The 20,350-nt window shown below is 39.0% G+C and overlaps 2 protein-coding genes across 8 annotated transcripts in view; both read right to left on the minus strand.

Annotated features, from left to right (window-relative positions):
- Positions 1–1,832: 1,832 nt before the first annotated feature.
- Positions 1,833–10,996, minus strand: MSMO1 (methylsterol monooxygenase 1). 2 transcript variants are annotated; one of them, XM_049834016.1, is made up of 7 exons: positions 10,890–10,977; positions 10,599–10,681; positions 9,038–9,347; positions 7,851–7,999; positions 6,847–6,973; positions 4,908–5,062; positions 1,833–2,813 (listed from the first exon to the last, which is right to left on the minus strand). In XM_049834016.1, the coding sequence occupies exons 3-7, from the start codon at positions 9,290–9,292 to the stop codon at positions 2,606–2,608; spliced, it is 894 nt and encodes a 297-aa protein (XP_049689973.1). In that variant the 5' UTR covers positions 9,293–9,347; positions 10,599–10,681; positions 10,890–10,977; the 3' UTR covers positions 1,833–2,605. The 2 variants fall into 2 exon arrangements, with proteins under 2 accessions (XP_049689973.1, XP_049689964.1); XM_049834007.1 differs by lacking the exon at positions 10,599–10,681 and having other exon boundaries at positions 10,890–10,996.
- Positions 10,997–11,892: 896 nt separating this feature from the next.
- KLHL2 (kelch like family member 2) overlaps positions 11,893–20,350 on the minus strand; it is a 59,623-nt gene continuing 51,165 nt past the window's right edge. For 3 of the 6 annotated variants that reach the window (XM_049833739.1, XM_049833715.1, XM_049833757.1), the window contains 5 exons: positions 19,523–19,624; positions 18,437–18,565; positions 13,971–14,111; positions 13,664–13,807; positions 11,893–12,990 (listed from right to left, as the gene is read on the minus strand). In XM_049833739.1, coding sequence (XP_049689696.1) covers positions 12,962–12,990; positions 13,664–13,807; positions 13,971–14,111; positions 18,437–18,565; positions 19,523–19,624 — 545 coding nt within the window. In that variant the 3' untranslated portion in view covers positions 11,893–12,961. Of the gene's footprint in view, positions 12,991–13,663; positions 13,808–13,970; positions 17,531–17,788; positions 17,872–18,436; positions 18,566–19,522; positions 19,625–20,350 lie in introns of those variants that run through there. The other 3 variants (XR_007510125.1, XM_049833748.1, XM_049833725.1) reach the window with 3 other exon arrangements.

Genomic DNA, 20,350 nt, shown 5'->3' on the forward strand with positions numbered 1-20,350 from the left:
TCACTAAACATGGGGAACCCCCCCCAGTGAAGTCTTATTTAATAAAGGTCTAAAACTTCAAAAATGTAATTGCCTCACAGTTTTCGATATGCATAAACGATACATAGTAACAAGGTAGGTCATTTACCAGGGAGCATGGTGTTCAGTAATAAATACAAGGTTCTGCTTTTGAAAACATGGTGGGGCCATGGCAGAATGCAGGTCTGAGTCCTGCAGCAAAACAAGCCTGTCATTTTCAAATGCAAGTTCCTGTGCTGAGAGGTGCAGTGGGCACATTTTTTCAGGAAAAAAAAAAAAATTTATAAAGCACAGCTTGCGTAATTCTCTAGGGATTTGTTAAAGAAAGAGAATCAAAAGCAATAATGTGATCACATTGTACCCTAAAGATGTACATAAAATAGCCCCAAAAACCTGAAACAGCAACAGCTGTCAGAAAAATATGGATTCAAGTAATGAGCAAAGAACAAAAAAACCCCCATGCACACTACCTAAAAAGATGGCATAAGTAATGTGTTAAAATTACATTCCTAATTTTCAAAACCTCTTGAAGAATGGAACATACATTGTAACTTTGAAAGTCATCCTATCAAGCTTGTAGTGGTCCGACTGAGCTCTCCAATAGCTGAGGAGGTGCCAAGCTTTTACAGATACTTTACTGAAGTATTTAAGAAATTGGCTCACAGTTGTACACAATTTTGCAACAGTGTGTGTATAGGCACAAGCCAGCAGTCTGAGAACCAGTGACTAGAATCATGTACACAGGGAAAATCTGAAGCACTGAAAGCTCCTTGTATTTTTAGGCTGGGGGTTCAGTAAAATGAAGCTAAGTATAACTGCAGCTGCAGGATGAGAGTGGGAGTTGACAAAGCAAAGAGGATAACGGCCATCTTTGAAATCTGATTAAAGAGGTCACTTCCACCATGGAGAGTTCAGGCTGGCAGTGCATATGGATTCAGGAAGTCTTAAGTACAAGTCCCTGCTAAAAACTGAACAATACAGGGATTTCAGTTTCCATTTACCTGCTACTGTCAAGTATTTTACTTCCTTTTAGAGGGAAGGGGAAGAACATCAAATTTCAACAGGGATACAGATAGAGAAGTAAAAACTTCTACAAAACACATGCAGAGGAGGAATCTGAACCACTCCCACATCTCAAGTAATATTTGAATCACTCTGAATGTCATTAACGCCTTGGTTTTTTGTTAGAAGCCTGATCTCATCTGTACTTTCACAGGAGTGCCTGTTTTGAGTATTACACTAGACTGCATGTGAAGAAGCATGAAAATTCAGGTGGTCTCAAGTAAGCAAAACACTGCAGGCATCTCTAAAGGACTTACAGGGTAGATGAAGTGGTATATGAAGTCTGAAGAGCAGCTGACATTAAAATACAAAGTGCAAGATCTTTCTAAGAGTTTAAGCCCCTCTTAAATACTTCCACTGTTATTTCCTGTGCGACAGACAAATATTTAGAGTAGATTCAACAATATTAGACTACTGCTTTTTCTGCAACTCAAGTAGTAGATTTTGAGATTCTACTTTGTGAAAGCTGTAGCTTAACTTGAGAATGCACTCGGCCCAAAAGTTTTCGCTGCACTGAGTAGCTACGTATCCAAGTCCTTCAAAACACAAACCAGCAGAATTTACAAGATGTTCTCCGTTTCCATTTCTTACTGCTGCCTCTGTAAGTAGTTTAATAGATGGAGCTGTTGTAGACGATACTAACAGAAATAATGCTTCTTCATTAGAGAGATGAACAGAGTAAGATGCTATATCCTACATGTTTTTTATCACAGGTTTGTATTAAAAATCATATGAAAGGTATAATACATGCATCAAACCAAGCCACATTTATTTCATCAGTCACAAGTGCAAATATAGCAACAAGTCAGTTCAGCAAATTACAACACAGAGAGGAATGTAATGTAAATGCTAAGTACACTGACAGACCAACTTCAAAAGAGCAGCAAAACCCAGTTTCTTCAAATAAAAACTTCCATTCTTTTTACCTGTAATCTAAAATAACATAATAAATCTAGATCAGGAATGTCTCTGCTAACTCATGTTTAGCTGGGTATTCTGTTATTAACAGTTCGCATTATCCAATGTGCAAAAGGCCTCTCCAAGCTTTCTATTAACAGATGTTTTGGTTTTAAGCAACTTTTACCCAATATTTAAATAATACAGTGCCAATACTACTTAATATGTTCTGCTATTTGATATTACAAACTTATGAATATATATTTTAAAAAAACTAAGTCCAGTTTCAGTGTACATATACAATTCTACCTGGATCCAAAGTGGGCAAGATTAAGGATAAAACTGAATTTTATCTTTTTTCCACAAAAAAAAAAAAAAAAAAAAAGGAGACAAGTCATTTCCATTTTTTTGCATCATCTTTAAATCTGTAGTTAAAATATATGCAGTACTTACGTATAAAATAGAAAGCATTCCCATTAGGAAGATACTGCAGTGTAATTAGCCATTTTTCCCTACCACTTAGTAGCCAAGGAACAAGATTTATGCTTAACACCCAATCACTATTTTGCTTTTTAGAAAAGCAAAAGTTGACTACCAGTATTAGCATCAGAATTTTTACACTGGGAATTTAGTTAGCCTTCTTCTTCATTATGAGTTGCTGCTTCTTCTCTTTTTCTTTATAGGCAATGAATTGAGAGTCTGTACCAAAGATTCTGTCCCACCATGTGAAGGTTGAAGCGTAATTGCCAATAAAGTTCATGTGATGGAAATCATGAAAACGGGCCCCAGCATAGAAAGGCACCAAATGAAGAGGGTTCAGCGGAACATCATAGCCACTACAGGGGAGAGAGAGAAAAAAAAACCCCAAACAACTATAATAAGGATTTTTCTCAGACATAAACCACATAAACCACAAAATATGGACACTAACTTTCTTTTTATTTTGTAGAAATGACTTTTTTGGTATTATAAGGCCCTGAGGTAATCACTGTAATGCTGGCTTAATAGGAAAACAAGATCCCTCCTCTCCTAGCCAAATGCTTCTGTAAACAATCCCTCAATGGCTTTGGCACTCGCTGACCTTTTCAGCTCAGTTTACTAGGCAATACAAAAGAATTTAAGCAAGTCACCTAAAAAAATCACAGTGGCTGACTTCCTGCTGGCTTAGCACCTTTAACTGACTTCAGAGTGATGTTAGGAAGGAGGAATAAGAAATAACACTATGTTTTAGTGACAAGCTATGAACATCAGCTCAGCTGCTCATCAAACGGCATCTCAAATCAGCTACAGCTGTAGTATTTCTACTCTTATTTTCAGCTTACTGCAAGTTCTTCAAATATTTAAAATTCAAAATACACGATTAAAGTAATATTAAAACCAGAAGAGTTTGCTTTAGAGGGTTTTCAAATCTTTTGATTAGTGGTACTGGAAAGCATCTTACCACCACCTAGTGGGGAGAGCAGAAGGTAATTTGTTATGAATGCCTCATGTGGACAACAAACTAAAATGATAATTATTAAAGGAGAGTCATACTTTGCATCAATTACTTTATATGTCACAACACATACTTCTCAGTCTACAGCAATATATAATTAAACCAGCAATGACTTGTATGATGTGTTCATTAGTAGCTCATGTTCCACTAAAGCACTTGACACTCAGCTTACAATAATACACTGTATGCTTCATAATATATTTACAGATACAAGGTCAATTGTAATACTAGCATTTAAAAAATGAACTCCTACTGTCCCCTTCCTCTTGAACACAGGAAAGAAAAACTCATTCATTTGCACATGAACCCATCTAAGACTACTGGAATTTGCACTGGTATTTTGGAGCTGAATTTGAAAGAAGTCAGTTTTACTACAGAGACCAGAAGTCTTGTCCTTTGTATCTACAATAAACAAACAAACAAAAGCTATTTATGTGTTTATTTTAAAGGCAGGCAGTGGCTGTATAGCCTAAAGTTTCTCTTGTCCAGGAAAACTGTCTGACAAACTATTAAATGGAAAGACCTCTTGGCTGGCATATTGCTTTTTGGTGTTCTAATATGCGTAAGCTCATTTGTACACCAAATACCAAGAGCCAGACATCCTAATGAGGCACCTAGCTGCTGAAATCCTCCTTGAGATGCTCTAGCTGATAGTCTACACTCTTAATCAGCAAGATTTGCTATTAAGAGTACCTCAAAACAGAAAACAATGTGTCCTGGTTTCAGCTGGGATAGAGTTAACTGTCTTCCTAGTAGCTGGTACAGTGCTATGTTTTGAGTTCAGTATGGGAAGAATGTTGATATCACTGATGTTTTCAGTTGTTGCTCAGTAGTGTTTAGACTATAGTCAAGGATTTTTCAGCTTCTCATGCTCAGCCAGGGCACAAGAAGTTGGCACAGGACACAGCCAGGGCACCTGACCCAAACTGACCAACGGTGTATTCCATACCATGGGACGTCCCATCTAGTATAGGAACTGGGAGGTGGGGGCGGAGAATCACCGCTTGGGGACTAACTGGGTGTCGGTCGGCAGGTGGTGAGCTATTGCCCTGCGCATCATTTGTACATTCCAATCCTTTTATTACTACTGTTGTCATTTTATTAGTGTTATCATTATCATTATTAGTTTCTTCTTTTCTGTTCTATTAAACCGTTCTTATCTCAATCCAGGAGTTTTACTTTTTTTTCCTGATTTTCTCCCCCATCCCACTGGATGGGGGGGGGAGTGAGTGAGCGGCTGCGTGGTGCTTAGTTGCTGACTGGGGTTAAACCACGACACAATGAGAACTGTTCAGGTTGTGTCATCCTTTGTAAGACACATAGAAGTATTTCAGTGAAAAATAAACAGTAAATCTCAGGGAAAGAGACAGGTAAGTTTGAGACAGACTTCGGGAGAAGAGAAAAAGCAATTATTAAAAAGCAATAAGGATTTCACCTGTGTACGTCAATGGTTTCCATCAAGCGACATATCACCCATGCCCACAGAAGAATCACATGGTTACAGAAAACAACAATTCCAATAAAAAAGCCAGTTCCAAGGATAAGTGTTTCCAGAGGATGCGCATATTCTGCTTGCATTCCAAATGGAGACTAGAAAGAGATAACAGACAGGAAAACAGTCATCATTTTCAATTTTACATACCCCCAAATCAGAATCATCATTTTCTGGTACTCTCCCCTTCCCACTACCCCAAAGACTACAACAGGACAAATGGAATGATGTTGTGGGTAAAGAAAACAGTGTGATTGAGCAAGGGCCTTAACATAGGTGTTCAGCTCCTCGTTGGGAAAACAGAAAACTATATTCCAAGGTCATAAGGATTATCATTCCATTAGTGATTCCAAACACTTCACTACTAGCTGAAAAGTTGAAAACTTTTATTTAGGCTTACCATTACCCCAGGCCAAAGCGTTATTTCAGGAATATTAAAGTGTTTGGCAAGCTCCTATCACCTTTGCTATACATCCAGTCTTGGAAGCAGAAGAAAAAAGGAAGCCAAAATATTCTCAGAATCAGGATTCACTTAGAAATTTATTTTAAAAATAAAAAACCCTCATCTTTGAAGATTTTTTTAAATAAATTCATACCATTCAAGTGTTATTTTGAAATTGAAATAAAACATTTTCTCTCCTTTATATATACACACACCCCCCAGTCATTCCTACATTTGGTTTACCAGAAAAGACATTCCATAGAGTTTTCAAAAGTAGAACACCATACAAAGATAACAGTTTAAAAAATTTTCACCTAATGCTGAAAGTTTTAAGTTTTATTGTCAGAAAAAAATAATGTCCACTTTGGCTTAAGGGTAATTTTAAAATCATCACCTTTTTCTACCAGGGAAAGTTTTTTAGTGAAACAGCCATCAGTCTACAGATCACTTCTGTGTGAACTGCTAACCACTCTCAAGAATAATGGCCAGAAGCTGCTCCTGCTAGAGACCTGAGGGGCTGCCAAGAGCAAGAGGAAAACAGCAGCTGCTGCTGCTGCAGATGTACATACATATGCATGCATCAATCAATATCAAGCTTCTCTACTATTAGCAGCCTGTATAAACCACCCCCGACCAAGAGGCTTGCAGTTTACCTTAGGCACAGTATAGGTTATACACTGAAACACAGCAGTACACAAACACAGTAGCACTGACTTCTGTGATCCAGAGACAGTGCTATCTAAACACAGCTATGCTAATTATAAGGTGTAAGCACTGCTGAACCCTACCTGGCTCAGAACAGTGCCACCTCCAGTCAAGCTTGGCTCATTACCTTGTGCTCATTGTCAGCTCCAACACCACTAAATGCGGAACCACCCAAAATATCACCAGCTGGTTATACTGCTTCCAGAGGCATATAAACACAGCTGTAGTCCTTCTCTGAATCAAGTATGCTTCACATATCATTCAAAGACAGCTATAGTCCTTCTCTGAATCAAGTATGCTTCACATATCATTCAAAGACAAAAGCCGTGCAGGAGCTGCCTGTCTGGATCTTGTTCTGGGGATTAGTATGCTCTGGGTAACAACCTACATAGCTGCAGAACTGACAAACAATCAAAACCTGAAACCAACAGTTTCCCTTCCCCTAACAATGAGACCTATAAATACACTTTTAAAAGTCTACTTCACCTAGCTCAACTTATATGATCAAACTTTAGCAAGAGTCCGATCTTTCATTCCCATTAAATGAAATAGAATTACAGAAGGTGTTTTCAGAAACAAAATGGATGACTGTTCCTGACAATGAGCTCAAGAAAAGACATCTATCCCACTGTCAGAGGGATACAAAATTCTTCAGTCTTTCAAATAAGACATGTAAGTAAGTTGTATGAAACCACATATACTAAAAACTATTTAAAAAAATCAAGTAATACATACAACAAACTCATGGTGAACCTTATGGATATACTTGTATATTCTCTTGTGATGAAGCAATCTATGCAGGAAATAGTGCCAGGCATCCTCAATCACTGCACATCCAAAACACTGGGCAACCAGAACATACCTTTAAAAAGCAGAAGAACTATTACTTATAGAATATAGTAGCAGGTACACAGTCTTGAAAGAGGAAATAGTTTATATGCTAATAAGGGTGGGAAATGTTTATGCCTACTACTGAGTAACAGACAATATCTTTTTAACATACTATAAGTATTCATTACCAGGTAGAAGGGCTATTGTGCTTGCCAGCTCATCTGTTGATATGCTGAAGTGAGTTAGCATGCAGTACAACAAGCTGTCATTTCAGTGTTACACAGTCTATAGAGGACACCCATAGACTGTGTAACACCTAGATATAAAAACATAGAGCTACATCAGCTACCTAAACCAGATAGAAAATAGCTTTCCAGGAAAGATGACCTTCTGTTGTAAAGAACTGCTATAGGCATGGGCGTTCTGGAGAAGGCAGCATTTGTAACTAATTCAGCTTTGTTTAAAAGTGTATCAGTTTAGTGCAAAAAAAGGAGAATGGGAAGCAGGTGGTACATTCTCTCCCTTTAGGAACACACTGCTGCTATGATATAAAACAAGGTGGATAGAATAAACACTCAGGAGGAATCAAAAAATTTTGGATGACAAAACCCCTAGGAAGTCCAATATTTAACCCATGCTAACATGAATCTTGCTTCACTTCCATAAACTTCCCTCTAATCCCCCTTCTTCTGGCTATCAGAACAATTTGGGGCCATTAAAAAAAAAAAAACTAGAAAGCGCTAATTAGCTCTTATAGCAGTTAAGTATCAACAGAAGCAAGATAAACAAACACAGTTTACATCGCCAAAAAAATTATTGCTTATTAGAGTTGACGACACTATTTGTTAAATATTCTGCCTCCAACTGTATGTAACTCAGCATCCACATAATGAGAAAAATCTACCTACCATCTAGGCATCTCTTCCCACTCGTATGGGATGTTAAAATACTCGGTGAAGTAATAGGTGCCACAAATCATAGGAAGCTGAATGAAAAAGTGATTGAAGAGGAGTGTTTTGAAACACTTCCACTGTTTTTCCCATGTTTCTGGTTTATCCTGAGAAGAAGCAAAAAGAGCCAGTTGTGTTACATATTTCTATTGCACATAACAGAAGCGCTGCAAAAATTACTTTGGAGGCAGTTTTGTTTCACCTTGTTAGACAGATAGCATGTCCTCCAATAATACAAATTAACTCAGGCAATACAAATTACATGGGATTGGATTCAGTTTCATCAAAACCTCTTGATTTTCTAAGGTAGCTTTCTATAAAATTTAAAGCAAGCCTCTCTTAACAGAAGTCATCTTTGCCAGTTGCCCCAAACTATTCTTCTTATGTTTATGATTAGCAGGAACACTTTATATTCAACAGTTTAATACAAATCTAAGCTTGCTTTTCTTCTTCATACCACAGAATGTATTTCCACAGCTAAAATAATACAAAGAGAAACTGAAGAAATATGCTTGTGAAGAGATAAGTTGTCTTGAAAACATCTAGCTTTTGCAGGGAGACATTTTACCAATTACTGTAGCAATTTCAGAAGCTGGTATTATTAATTTCCAACTCATATTACAATGAACTGGGGGAAAACAATCATGTTCAGATACTGGAGATGCCCCTGCTATCAATTAGGAGCGTGCTTTCTCCACTGTTAAAACAGTTCAAAATCCTTTCAAGAGGGTGTGCACACAGGTACTTTGAAAGAGACACTTGCTATTAAAGAAGCATACCATGTAATTCTTTTATAATACTAAGACACACCTCTACTACCAGATGCTATAATTCTATTACACCTTTCTCTGCTGATATATAAACTATAAATATAACTTTGCTAACATGAAGAGTGACATACCCTTTTTTCCTTATACCACTATGGTGGAAACGATACCCTCCGTCAGAAAAAATTCCTTTCCTTCCCCCAAATCCCCTTCTCTTTCTCTCCTCACACTGTAATTTTGCTCTGTCACTTCCAGGATGTCCAAGTGATAGAGGAAATGGGGTCATATAAATTGGAAAGTAGGATACTGCAGTTATATGTTCTACTTCACGTGTTCAAAGACAAATCACAAAGTGTGTAGTTCACAACTTTGTCTTACCTGCTGAATTTTATACTTTTGCATGTACGGTATAAACTGAAAAACAAATCCAGGTACACAGAGCAAGAAATACGAAACTTCATGAACTATAAGTGATCCCCAAGTTGCAATCTGGAACTTTGTGTAGTTATCCAGCATGTAATTCCAGGCATTTTTAAATGGTTGCTGCAGGGGATTGTCAGGCAAGAAAGAGTCTATATATTCCACCGCCAGATAAGCAGAGTTCAAGATATTAACACTGTCATTCATTGCCATCGTTCAAACATAAAACATCACAATTACAGTTCTTCTACAGTTGTCGCTCAGTAACCTGCAAATTTTGAGAAAAATTGAATAAACAGACATTAATCTCAAGAAAAAAAACCCATTACCCATGTTAGTTGTTACCTAGTTTTAAAGTACAAACAGGGAAAGGAAGGGAAAGACAGATTCTCTTTCTACGGAATAGTGTAAAAGAACAAAGCTTAAGATTGGTTTGAGAGGCAAACAGCTCTCAAGTTTTGAGATTAGGTTAAAGGAGCAAAAGGACAAAGAAATATTAACTATCACCCAATTTTATTTCCAGTTTTTTGCAGGGTAATTGTATTCTATACCAAAAGAGCATGGAAAGGTGCAAACCAGAAATTAAATTAACCATGATCTCTTGATTATCCAGCCTCATTCTTCTCATAGCAGTGAGCCAGGACCCATGCAAACTACATCAACACAGCAGACTGCCTTTAGACTGCAGCTGGCTTGAGGCAATCCACCTTTCCGTAAGTAATGGAGTTTTCATCACAACTCCCAAAAGCATAGAGGCAGCGTTCCCACAGGTGCCCCAAACTTCTGCCATTTCCACAGAGTAGGCTGCTTGTTAGTGTGAGATGGAAGATACCTTTAAAGGTCATCTAGTCCAGCCCCTTGGGATGGGCAGGGACATTTTTCGCTAGATCAGATTGCTCGAAGCCCCATCCAGCCTGGCCTTGAACACTTCCAGGGATGGGGCATCCACAGCTTCTCTGGGCAGCCTGTTCCAGTGTCTCACCACTCTCACTGTAATAAAATGTCATCCTTATGTCCAATCTAAACCTACCCTTTTCTAGTTTAAAACCACTGCCCCTTGTCTTCTCGCTACAGGCCTTGGCAAAAAGTCTTTCTCCATCTTTCTTATAAGCCCCCTTTATATATTGAAAGTGTCCCTGGGGGCTTCTCTTCTCCAGGCTGAACAACTCCAACTCTCTCAGCCTCTCTCCATAGGTGATGCGTCCTCTGATCATCTTCACGGCCCTGCTCTGGACATCCTCTAACAGGTCCATCTTCCACTCTAAAACACACACGCAATTCGCAGGCCCGAGGACACCGGTTGGTCCCAAGCTGATACACTCAGACTAGGTCCAACTTCGACAACGCGCCCAGCTCGCTATCCAACAACGTTAGTTATCGTTTTTCCTTTCTTACAACAGCATTAATGGCAAACGCATCATAGCGGATGCCGTTGTATTAACGGCAACTACATCACAGCAGGCGCCAAGGAAGCTTACAGCCCGAGCTCCTGAACCGATGGGCACGCAAGGCCGCTTACCCTCCCGAAGAAGCAGCCGGCTAGCCGAGGGACCAGAGGCCAGGCTGCGCCTCGATCAGGCTCGTCCGGACCGTCCGAGGACCCTGCGAGGAAGCGGACAGACCCTGCCACACGCCGCCCACGCGCGGGGACGACGACGACAGCGGCGGCGGCGGCGACGACGACGAGGGGAACAGCCCGGCCCGGTATGGAGCAACGCCACGGGCAGCCCCGGGTTAGGCCGCACCCGCCCGCCTTCCCCCGCGCTCGGCCTCCCCCGGCGGCGGCGGCGGCGCCCGCGCGCCCCCTCACCTGGGTGACGGCGGCGGCCCCTCGCGCCGCGGCGGAAACGGCAGCGCCCGCGCCCCTCGCAGGAGTAACAACCGCCGGCGCCGCCGGCTCTTCAAGTGCGCCCTCCCATTGGCGGCGCGGCAACGGCCGGCGCGGCCCCCATTGGCTGGCGGGCGGCAGCGGCGGAGAGTCAGGCGTGAGGAGGGCCGGGACGGAGCTGCGGGTCCCGCGCGCCGATTGGCTGAAGGGGTGGAGTGAGGATAGTGAGACCTCGGCGCGCGGCCAATGAGGCGGGAGGGAGGCCGGGTGACGTCAATAGACGTGATGAGGCGGAGAGCGGCACCTCAGGTGGGCAGAGGCGGGCGGGGCGGTGGGGGCGCCGCCCTTCCCTTGCCCCGAGGCCCTTGCGCGGTTGCCGCCGCCCCGGCGATGCCCGCCCGGCCCTCGCCGCCCGTCTCCGCACGGCCGACCCGGGCGCGACCGGCCACAGAAGCTGCCGAGAGGCGGAGGGGAGCCGGAGCGCGGCCCCCGGGCGGCGGCGGCGGCGGCCGGTACGAGGGGGAACGATCGTTGCCGAGGGAGCCCCCCCAAGCCCGTTCCCTCCATCACCCAGGTAAAATTCTACAATTCAAATAAAAGGTTTCTAGCGAAACCCGCTACCTGAACCCACAGGGCGTCGCGCAACACCAACAGTAAAACGCAGTCATCCGTTTGTGTTCGCGCTCAGCTGCTACACTCGCCTCACAGCTCAAACGGTTTCACTGGAACTTAGAGGCGGCCACTACCTTAACTAATTGAAAACCAAAGCTTTCAGAAACAGGCCCTGCAGCAAACCAGTGATATTTACATGACCAGTTCCCCTAAACCTTAACAATCCTTTTCAGTTTGCTTGCATTCAGCTCTTAAGAACACCAGCTTCCCCCCCCACCCCCCCCTTCACTGATGTCAAGATTATTTGGTTTGAGACTTGTAATTGAGGAACAGTTTTAAGCAACTTGTTGGCATTAGGAAACAATATACAAACTTTTATTATTTGAAGAAAATGTCTCAAATATGACAATAACTTTGGTCATGTTAAAAGGAGGCCATCCAAGGACAAACAAAAATGAGCTGCTTTATAAGCATGGCCACATACAGTATATTCAGATATTAGCTAATAGAACCTAAGGTTACACGCATAAATAGGCCTTAGTACCATGCAAGTTCAATGCAATTTCATACATTCATTATAAATTTTCAGTTATTTTCATGCCAAATCACCTTTTGGATAAAAAGCTAAGAAAGAAGTAACACCTAAATGTGACCAAAATTGAACAGAAAAAAAAAAATTATAAGTACGGACAACATTTTTATTAAAAAGATCTTGAAATTACGCCTGCTCAAGAAGTGTTATACTATCTCTGGTCTCCTTCAGTGGGAATTAGTAGTGTTAAGCATTGTTACATATCAAAAAATACAACTCTGTTTTACAACATAGTACTGACATATTCAAAGTACTGTGCCAAATTATAAATAGTAAAATCAGGTTTTGAGGAATTTCAATAGAAAGCAACTTATGCTCACACAAACATATGCACATAAGATAGTTACGTAACAAAAGTTTTATAAAAGGAAAGAAATTTACCCCATGCCAGCTTGAATTACTGAGGTGGGTTTCAATACCTACTATGAAGACTGACGGTTCATTTCTTTAAATATATTTATTAGTCTCTGGAAAAAATAAGACAAAAATTTACTTTCACCAGAATACACACCATTCTTCACTGACAATCTCTTTCTCAGTCATGACTGACGTAAGTCAGTCCTTATGAAAGTGGCTTTTTTTTTTTTTTTAAGACCTTGCAATAAAAAAAATGGTCCACTAGACTTCAGAAGTTCAATCAGCTTCTGCTCAACTGCAGAATAATCCTACGCATTGCTTCTACCTAGAGTAATCTTCATCATCCGTCATCTGTAATTGTAGACAGTCACATCTTCCACTGTGACTCAAGGTGCAGCTACAAGTAGAGAAGTGCTTAGATACTCAGTCACTTCAAATACACTTGTTGAAGACTGCTTCTAGTGCATAATCAAGTTGAAAATCCTTTTACTGATCATAATGGTTTGTCAATAACTGTAACACCTAGAGTGAAGAAAAAAAGGCATAAATCTTTAGATAGTATTTTAAAAAATTCAAGAATATGAAAATAAAGTTTTAATATAATACCTTGTAACTAGCATAACATCATAAAACTGTGCACCAGCATCAGTGTTCGTATTTTCCCTAATTTCTCTCTGACAAAGTAGTCTGAATCAGTGCAAAGTTCTGAAAGTTTCTGTGACTTGAAAAAACTTGCCATTACTCAAACTTGCTTTAATTTTGTTATCAGTGAAATATATCCTTAACATTCACTTACATAACTCATCTGAGAAACTACAATTATTGAAGGAAAAGATTCCTGAAACAGCTCTTGTTTTCTAAATATCAAATCCCAAAGAACTTCTGAATTGGACCCCCGTAGATTGAGATGCAAATCTCTCGTTAAAAAAAGGACTGGTCATATCAGAATCATCTTTCTGACTCACCACTTACATGTTAAATCCCTCCTGAGTACAGTTTAATACCATTCTTTTCCTTGTAGTGAATACTTGAAGTCATCATTCAAAATGTACCATCAGATTCTACATACCCATTCTAGTATCTTAGGTTTTACCTTAGACAGGACTTTGTTTGGATGCTTTGTCAAATTTCTTATCCTAGCTGTTATACTGTAAAAAGTCTGTTTAAAAAAAAAAAAAAAAAATATACACATTACCTGCATAGCTCCTTCCTGTACTCATACAAGATGACACAACTGTCCATTTATCAGTTGTTGGATTATAATATTCCACTGTTGATAAATTACAGGAACCATCATCTCCTCCAACTACATACAAGAGACCATTTACAGCACAAACACCTAAAAAAAGACAGGAAACCATTATGAAAATTAGCAAGTGGCTTGTTCACCCCATAAAAGCATGGTTTCTATTTTGCGACATCATGAAAGCAGCGGAAATCCCGGAATATGCCATTTACACCAAACGATGTTACCACTATTTTAAAGTAATTGTTGCATATACCTGCATTCCTTCTGCACATGTTCATGTCTGCAACCTGCTTCCACGTACTGGCGACGGGATCAAACACTTCAACACTTTTTCTTACCAAAGGACCATCATGACCACCTACCGCATACAATAAATTGTTTAACACACCAACACCTGTGAACATATGAAAATACTCAAAATTAACCGGAGAATGGTTTGACTGACACAAAGGAAAAACAACAAATATTATGTACACTAACATAAATCCTTCATCCAGTCAATGTTATGAACTATTTCAGAATGCATTAAAGCAAAAAGACAGTAACTACAGCAGGACACTGATAAAATGTCTTGCGTGCCCATCTACCATATTGCAGCATACAAAGACCAGAGCTGTTCTGCAACAGAAGATTTAGAAAATTTTGGACAAAAAAAACGATGTGTGGGAAAATGAGGATTGTTGAAATTTAGGACTAATTAGAAGTGACAGTAAATGAGACAGTGTGCTCAGCCAGCATAACAGAAATCTGACAAGATGATAAAGCGTAAGTGAATTTTTAGAAAGTAAAAACTGCAGTACAGAGGATAAAAGCTGAATGGATAGACATTATATAATAGGGATGCTTCCACTGAAGTGTTGAAATACCTTGTAAACATACATAAGAAACAAAAGTAAACAGTTCTATTGAGCACCTTCCTCCTCCAGGATTTGGAGAACACCACCGAGCTTCCTTGAACCAAGCTTCAGTTATCAAAATATCCAAAAAGATATTAAAGGGTCTTCTTTACTCCTAGGGTGTCCTTTACTTTACAACAAAAGTTTATCAATCTGTAAGCTTGGGATGAAGGAATAAATAAAGCTAGTCTATACCTACTTGGTAGTTGGGCTGCACACATTGAAAAGATGGTAATAGGGGAAGCAGAAAGGAAGGCCTGTTTATTTATTGCTCACTTTATAATGCACTATTAGAACCCAAACATAATAGATTTCAGAAATGTAGGGGGGGGGGGGGTATTATTAAAACTTGTGAGTGATGGACCATGAAGACAACTGAAAAAACACTGCTGTGAAAGTACATTGGGAAATCTAGTACATGTCACATTTAAGATTATGAAACTCAAAGCTGAGATACAGATTTGCAAATATAGTTCTTAAAGGGTTCCATGAAAAGGGCACAGCTTAAAATCTTTATTAAAAGGGAAACAGCAAGCATGAATGCAAAAGATCAGTTAAGTCCTTCAGGAAAAAAAAAAAAAAAAAATACTGGGTTTGAAAAAGAAAAAAAAAAAAGAGAACCCGGAGACATTAATAGCCAGCTGAAATATCTTTGAAAACATATCACTAATATTGTATGTAAGAGCCATTCCTATACCAGGAGAGAAATGACTCCTGCTGAAATAACTAAATTTTCTTTAAAAGACAGATTTTAATAATTAAAGGAAGACAGGAAGGAAACATGGAAGAGTTAATTGGTGCTGCAAATCTGCAAAATAGGACACTGGTTTATAAATCATGCTATCTAATGCTTTATCAGTGATATTCACTACTAACATTTCCCCATATCCTTCCCAGTTAATTTAACTCCTCTTTTATTGCTATTATTTCTAGCTATCATGTCACAGTATAGTGTGACAGCTTTTCTTTCTCCCACTCTGATCACACTTTATTAGATAGGATAATACAACATTCATCTTTTGTAGGATTAAACATTACAGAGCTAGAAGGAGGGCTAAGATTTTTAGTTTAAATATGTGATGCGATATAAATCCCTCCACCCAGGCTTTCTGTATAGTTACCGACCTTCCTATTCAGTGTGTAAAGTTTTCCCTCTGCCACATTGTGATTTTTTTTTCTTTGATAGCTCCTTATTTTTAATAATGTCCTCCGTTCCTCTCTTTGGTGCTTCATTTTCCCTTAATCCCACACCCAGTTTCCAAGTCCTACCTTATTTCTTGCTCCTTCCGTCTGTATCCTCTTGTTGCCGTCTTCTGACTTCTCCTTTCTTTGTTATTTTTCTTTCCTGCCCATTTTTCAGGACCCTGTCTTATATCTCTCATCCCTCCCAAATGGCCTATATCTGGATCTGAAGTTCCTCATCCCAATATGTTGCTGGAAACAGATCTGTCCCCGTATTGATCAACTGAGAAGCAGTTGGTACTAAAGAAGAGTAACTGAGGGTTAACCTCTGAAGTTGCTTTTGAATGAAGCTGAAGCAGTAGGAACAGAAGAGACAGGCTTAAGTTCCTTGAGATGACCAGAGATCCAAAGGTTTAATACAGGAACAAAATTCTCTTTAGTTAGCACCCATACCACCACCAGGACTGTTCATCAGTTGAAACAGTTCTGATGGTTTTGGATATTTGGCCGCTACCAGCCAAGCTCAATCAATAGTCATGATTTTCACATTACCACCCACTCCTCCCCCATGCACAAATATAATTTTCCATGTATTTAACAGAATGGCACAGAAGAATGTTTATTATTTTACTCAGTTTTATGAATCTGAAATAACTGACTACATTTACTTTTCCTCTCCATGTTTTTGTTTTGGTTTGGTTTTTTTTAATCAGAGGACAAGGTAAAGGCAGCAGAGAGTTGAGTAAAACACAGTCCTGAACTCTGGGACAAGGCGAGGGAGGAGAGGGGCAGAAAGATCCCAGTAGTTAATGTGTCTAAGGCACTAAATTTTAGACTTATGGAAGTACTTCAACATTTTTAAAAAAAGATCTGAAAATATCTAGTGTATAAATAGGCTATAAGCACAACGATAGTTTGCAAAAACAGCGTTTAAAAAAACCTGCTGAGATAAAATGGGTGTGCAGGCAGATTGCAAAATGAAGCTTTGTCACAACCCACCAACACTATTTGTCTTTATAATGATACTTGTAATTTGCCCATTTTATGTAAATATTTTCCTCAAAACTTGCCAATATTAGACAGGAGTATTTAATGGTACCTTTACTGCAACTCTGGACAGTTTTTAATCCAGAATTTACTTCCAGGGTGCACAGACTGAGTAACTGGAAGTTTCACAAGACAACTATGTTTGCTTGAGATAGTGTATCATGTTTCCTTCATTAACATCATAGTTTTAGTTTAGAAACACAATCAAAACATTACTTTTAGCAATAAGAGACATATCAACTTGCTGTTTTTCAGAGGGCATAATGGAAGTATCACAAACTAAGTATCTTCATTTTAGTAATGATTTTAATACTTCTGTATGTTCTTTCGAAATAATTTGGACTTAATTTAAACACCATAATACAGATTAAAGACTGTTCAGAGTTAATAAACAAGAATGGAAGGCAAGATGAAAAGTTGGGATAACTATTAATCATCTACTGAGCATACTAGAAGTCCATCCAGTTTTATTTGTAGCAACATCTCTTCCAATTATGAAGCACATTAATGCAATCACCAGTAGATATTTGAGGGGTGTTGCTAAAAAGCACCATTGAGTACTTGGCAGAAAAGTGACTTAAGCAACTAAAAAAATAAACATAGAAAAATAATATCATGCAATTTGACTTGAAAAAGTCCATGGGAACGCATCTAGAGAAATAAAACAACTTCTGCGAGTTGAAAAAACCTGAAATACCAAAAGACAAATAGAGGACAGTGAACAGTAAATGAGATTTGAGTCCATAATACAAATAGATAATGAAAATGCTAAAGACAATTTGGAGCTGTGGAAGCATCATTTCATTAAACAAAAGCAGAATACCACAGGCACTTTTGATGTCTTTAAAGAGAAATATACATACTCAGAATCACAAGGAGGAAAAAAAAAATCCACAAAAAAATAAAGAAGGGATTTTTAAGATTATAAAGAAATAAATGGATGTACCTTGGCTAAATGATAAGGAAGGATAACATGTAGTAGCCTATACATATCCAAAGGATGTAAACACCAGGTGATGAGAAGAATTACTGAAGATGAAACAAAGGGTACGTAAGTGGAAGTAATAGGATGAAACCAGTAATATAAACTTAAGAATGAACAAGGACAAAATTTCCTGCAGTGAATCAGAATGCAGAACACATCCTCCAAAGAGGTGGAAATCTAGTCACAGTTCACATGTAACGTCAACCTGAAAATGCTATTAGAAAAATCCCTACACTGGCAAAGAGACATCTTTGAAGAAATGACATTTTTTCATCCTGGCCATGTAGACTTTGATACTTCAGTATTTAGGTGATGTTACATTGATTGTCACAATCCATGCATATTAATCTGGGTGTTAAAAACATCAGAAGTTATGGAAAGAAGAGGAATATGAAAAGTGTGAAAAAGCAAGGAAAGATATTTACTATTAACAGACTGAATCTTACTCTGTAGGACAGTTCTGTATTTATAACCCGCAATATATCAGGCATTAAGACTAACACATTTCATAGGACTCAGACTTTAGCTTACCTTTTATATTTTTAGATACATTTTAAACCCACAAATTTGTTTCAGTTTTACAAGGATAGCTGATTCTTGTCCACTCACCTGCTCCACTCCGTCTAGTGCTCATTTCTGCAACATAGGTCCACTCATTTGTATTAGCATCATAGCATTCTACTGAACTAAGGCACTGACGTGACGCCCCATCGTAGCCACCAACAGCATACAGTTTACCTAGAAGAGTAACCAACAGAAACCTACATATTTCTAATGCACACAGACTATACTGCTACACGGGCTGAGGAGAAGTCATCGTTCTCTCAATTAGCTATAGTCATCAGTACCCGTCGTCAATCAGTTATTGAGTTTCTATTTTGTAAATAGTTTAATATAGTACACTATAGTTCTTGTCATTTTTAGGATGTAAAAGGCAGCCAGTATCTAACAAGAACAATGTCAGTCAGAAGGTTTTGAATTGTCTCTCTGAAATACAAAGGTACTTTACTGTGGTTTTAGTTAAGAATTGTTCAAAAGCAAGCTAATTCAAGTATGCCCAACATTGGAAGCTCGCAAATAGGCTTCCTTTCTAGGTGTCAAAAATATCTAAAATTCAGATGAAAATTACTTGTACAGTATGCATTTTCTGATCAGAAACAGCAGTGGTTCCTATGCAGTTAAAACACATGCCCAAAACTTTTACGATCCAAGAGCCAGCCCAGGTCTGCATTGTGCAATCGACATCCAGGCTATTCACCACAAAGCTGACTTGAAAGTCTTCAGTTTTCCTGGCACTGTCCTTGAGATCATCCCCAGCATACAACCAGCAGTCAGCCACAGATAACAGTTGACAATACTGCAGTGCTACATCACTAAAGACCAATATATAAGATCATCACTTCAGTAACTGGGCTCTCCAGCTTTGCTGACATGTGTAACCTAGAGCATGCATGCTTAGCAAACTTTTCCTCAGTTGGCCTCAGACACAGTTGAAGCTCTGAAAAAAATTTTAAAACAACCATGCTAAAAGCTGGTCAAAACCAAGTAGAACGATTATGTATTGTTCATACCATTTGAATTACAAGGTTGAGCAAAAACATAAATCTGAAGTATATTTTCAAAAGTGAGAAAAGGTAGTAGCGTAAATGATTGCATTTCCCCCCCTCTTCTTTTTAGTATCATTTGTCAACTTACCTCCAACAACACCTACACCAACACTACTTCTTCTTGTGTTCATTGGAGCTACGTGAAACCACTCATTAGTCTTTAAGTTGTAAACTTCAACTGATGATAAACCTATGAAGACAATATAGCATTATTCTCTCTCTAAATCTAGGTGCAACGTACTGTCTACCTTCTGAAACGTAGCTGTCTGAAAATTCAAATTACATCATTTTAAGGACTGTTAATTACTGTGCAAAAGGCACAGCTGATGTCCTTTAGATAGCCGATTACAGTCAACCCATTCTTAGTGTCTGAAAATGGGGAAATTAATAAAAGCTTTTGTGGAACTCTGAAAAATTCTTCCCTTGATTTTTTTTTTTTTTTCTTTCTTTTTAATTAAGTCACAATGCTGTCTCCTACATACACTTCAGTAATAGTTATTAAGGAAAAGAATCATCTGTGCACAAATTGTCTAATGCATCTGTGAAGAGAATGAACAGTGTATGTCCAAAGCCTTCTCACAGGTCAGAGAAAGCCGTCTGTAATCCTATTTACGGTACATGAAAATGCACAGGTATATTTCATATGCAAACAGGAAAAAAGGTACCAGGTAATTTTTCTGCTCAGATCTTCCATGAGCTAAGGACTCTGTCTATCAAAGGAATACTGAAAGGGAACTTATATTCACTAGTCATTAAGACTAAACTCTTAGATGGAGCAAACAGTCCATTGTCCAGGTAGAAGGATGTGACCACTAAAGCACATTACACACCACAAGATGCCAGGGCATCCTCATGCTTGGTTTCATCACAGCTTCCAGGAAAGAGACATTCAAATTTGATACAATTATGTCAAGAG

The sequence above is a fragment of the Accipiter gentilis genome, chromosome 3, assembly GCF_929443795.1.
Source record: "Accipiter gentilis chromosome 3, bAccGen1.1, whole genome shotgun sequence".
Taxonomy (NCBI): Eukaryota; Metazoa; Chordata; class Aves; order Accipitriformes; family Accipitridae; genus Astur; species Astur gentilis.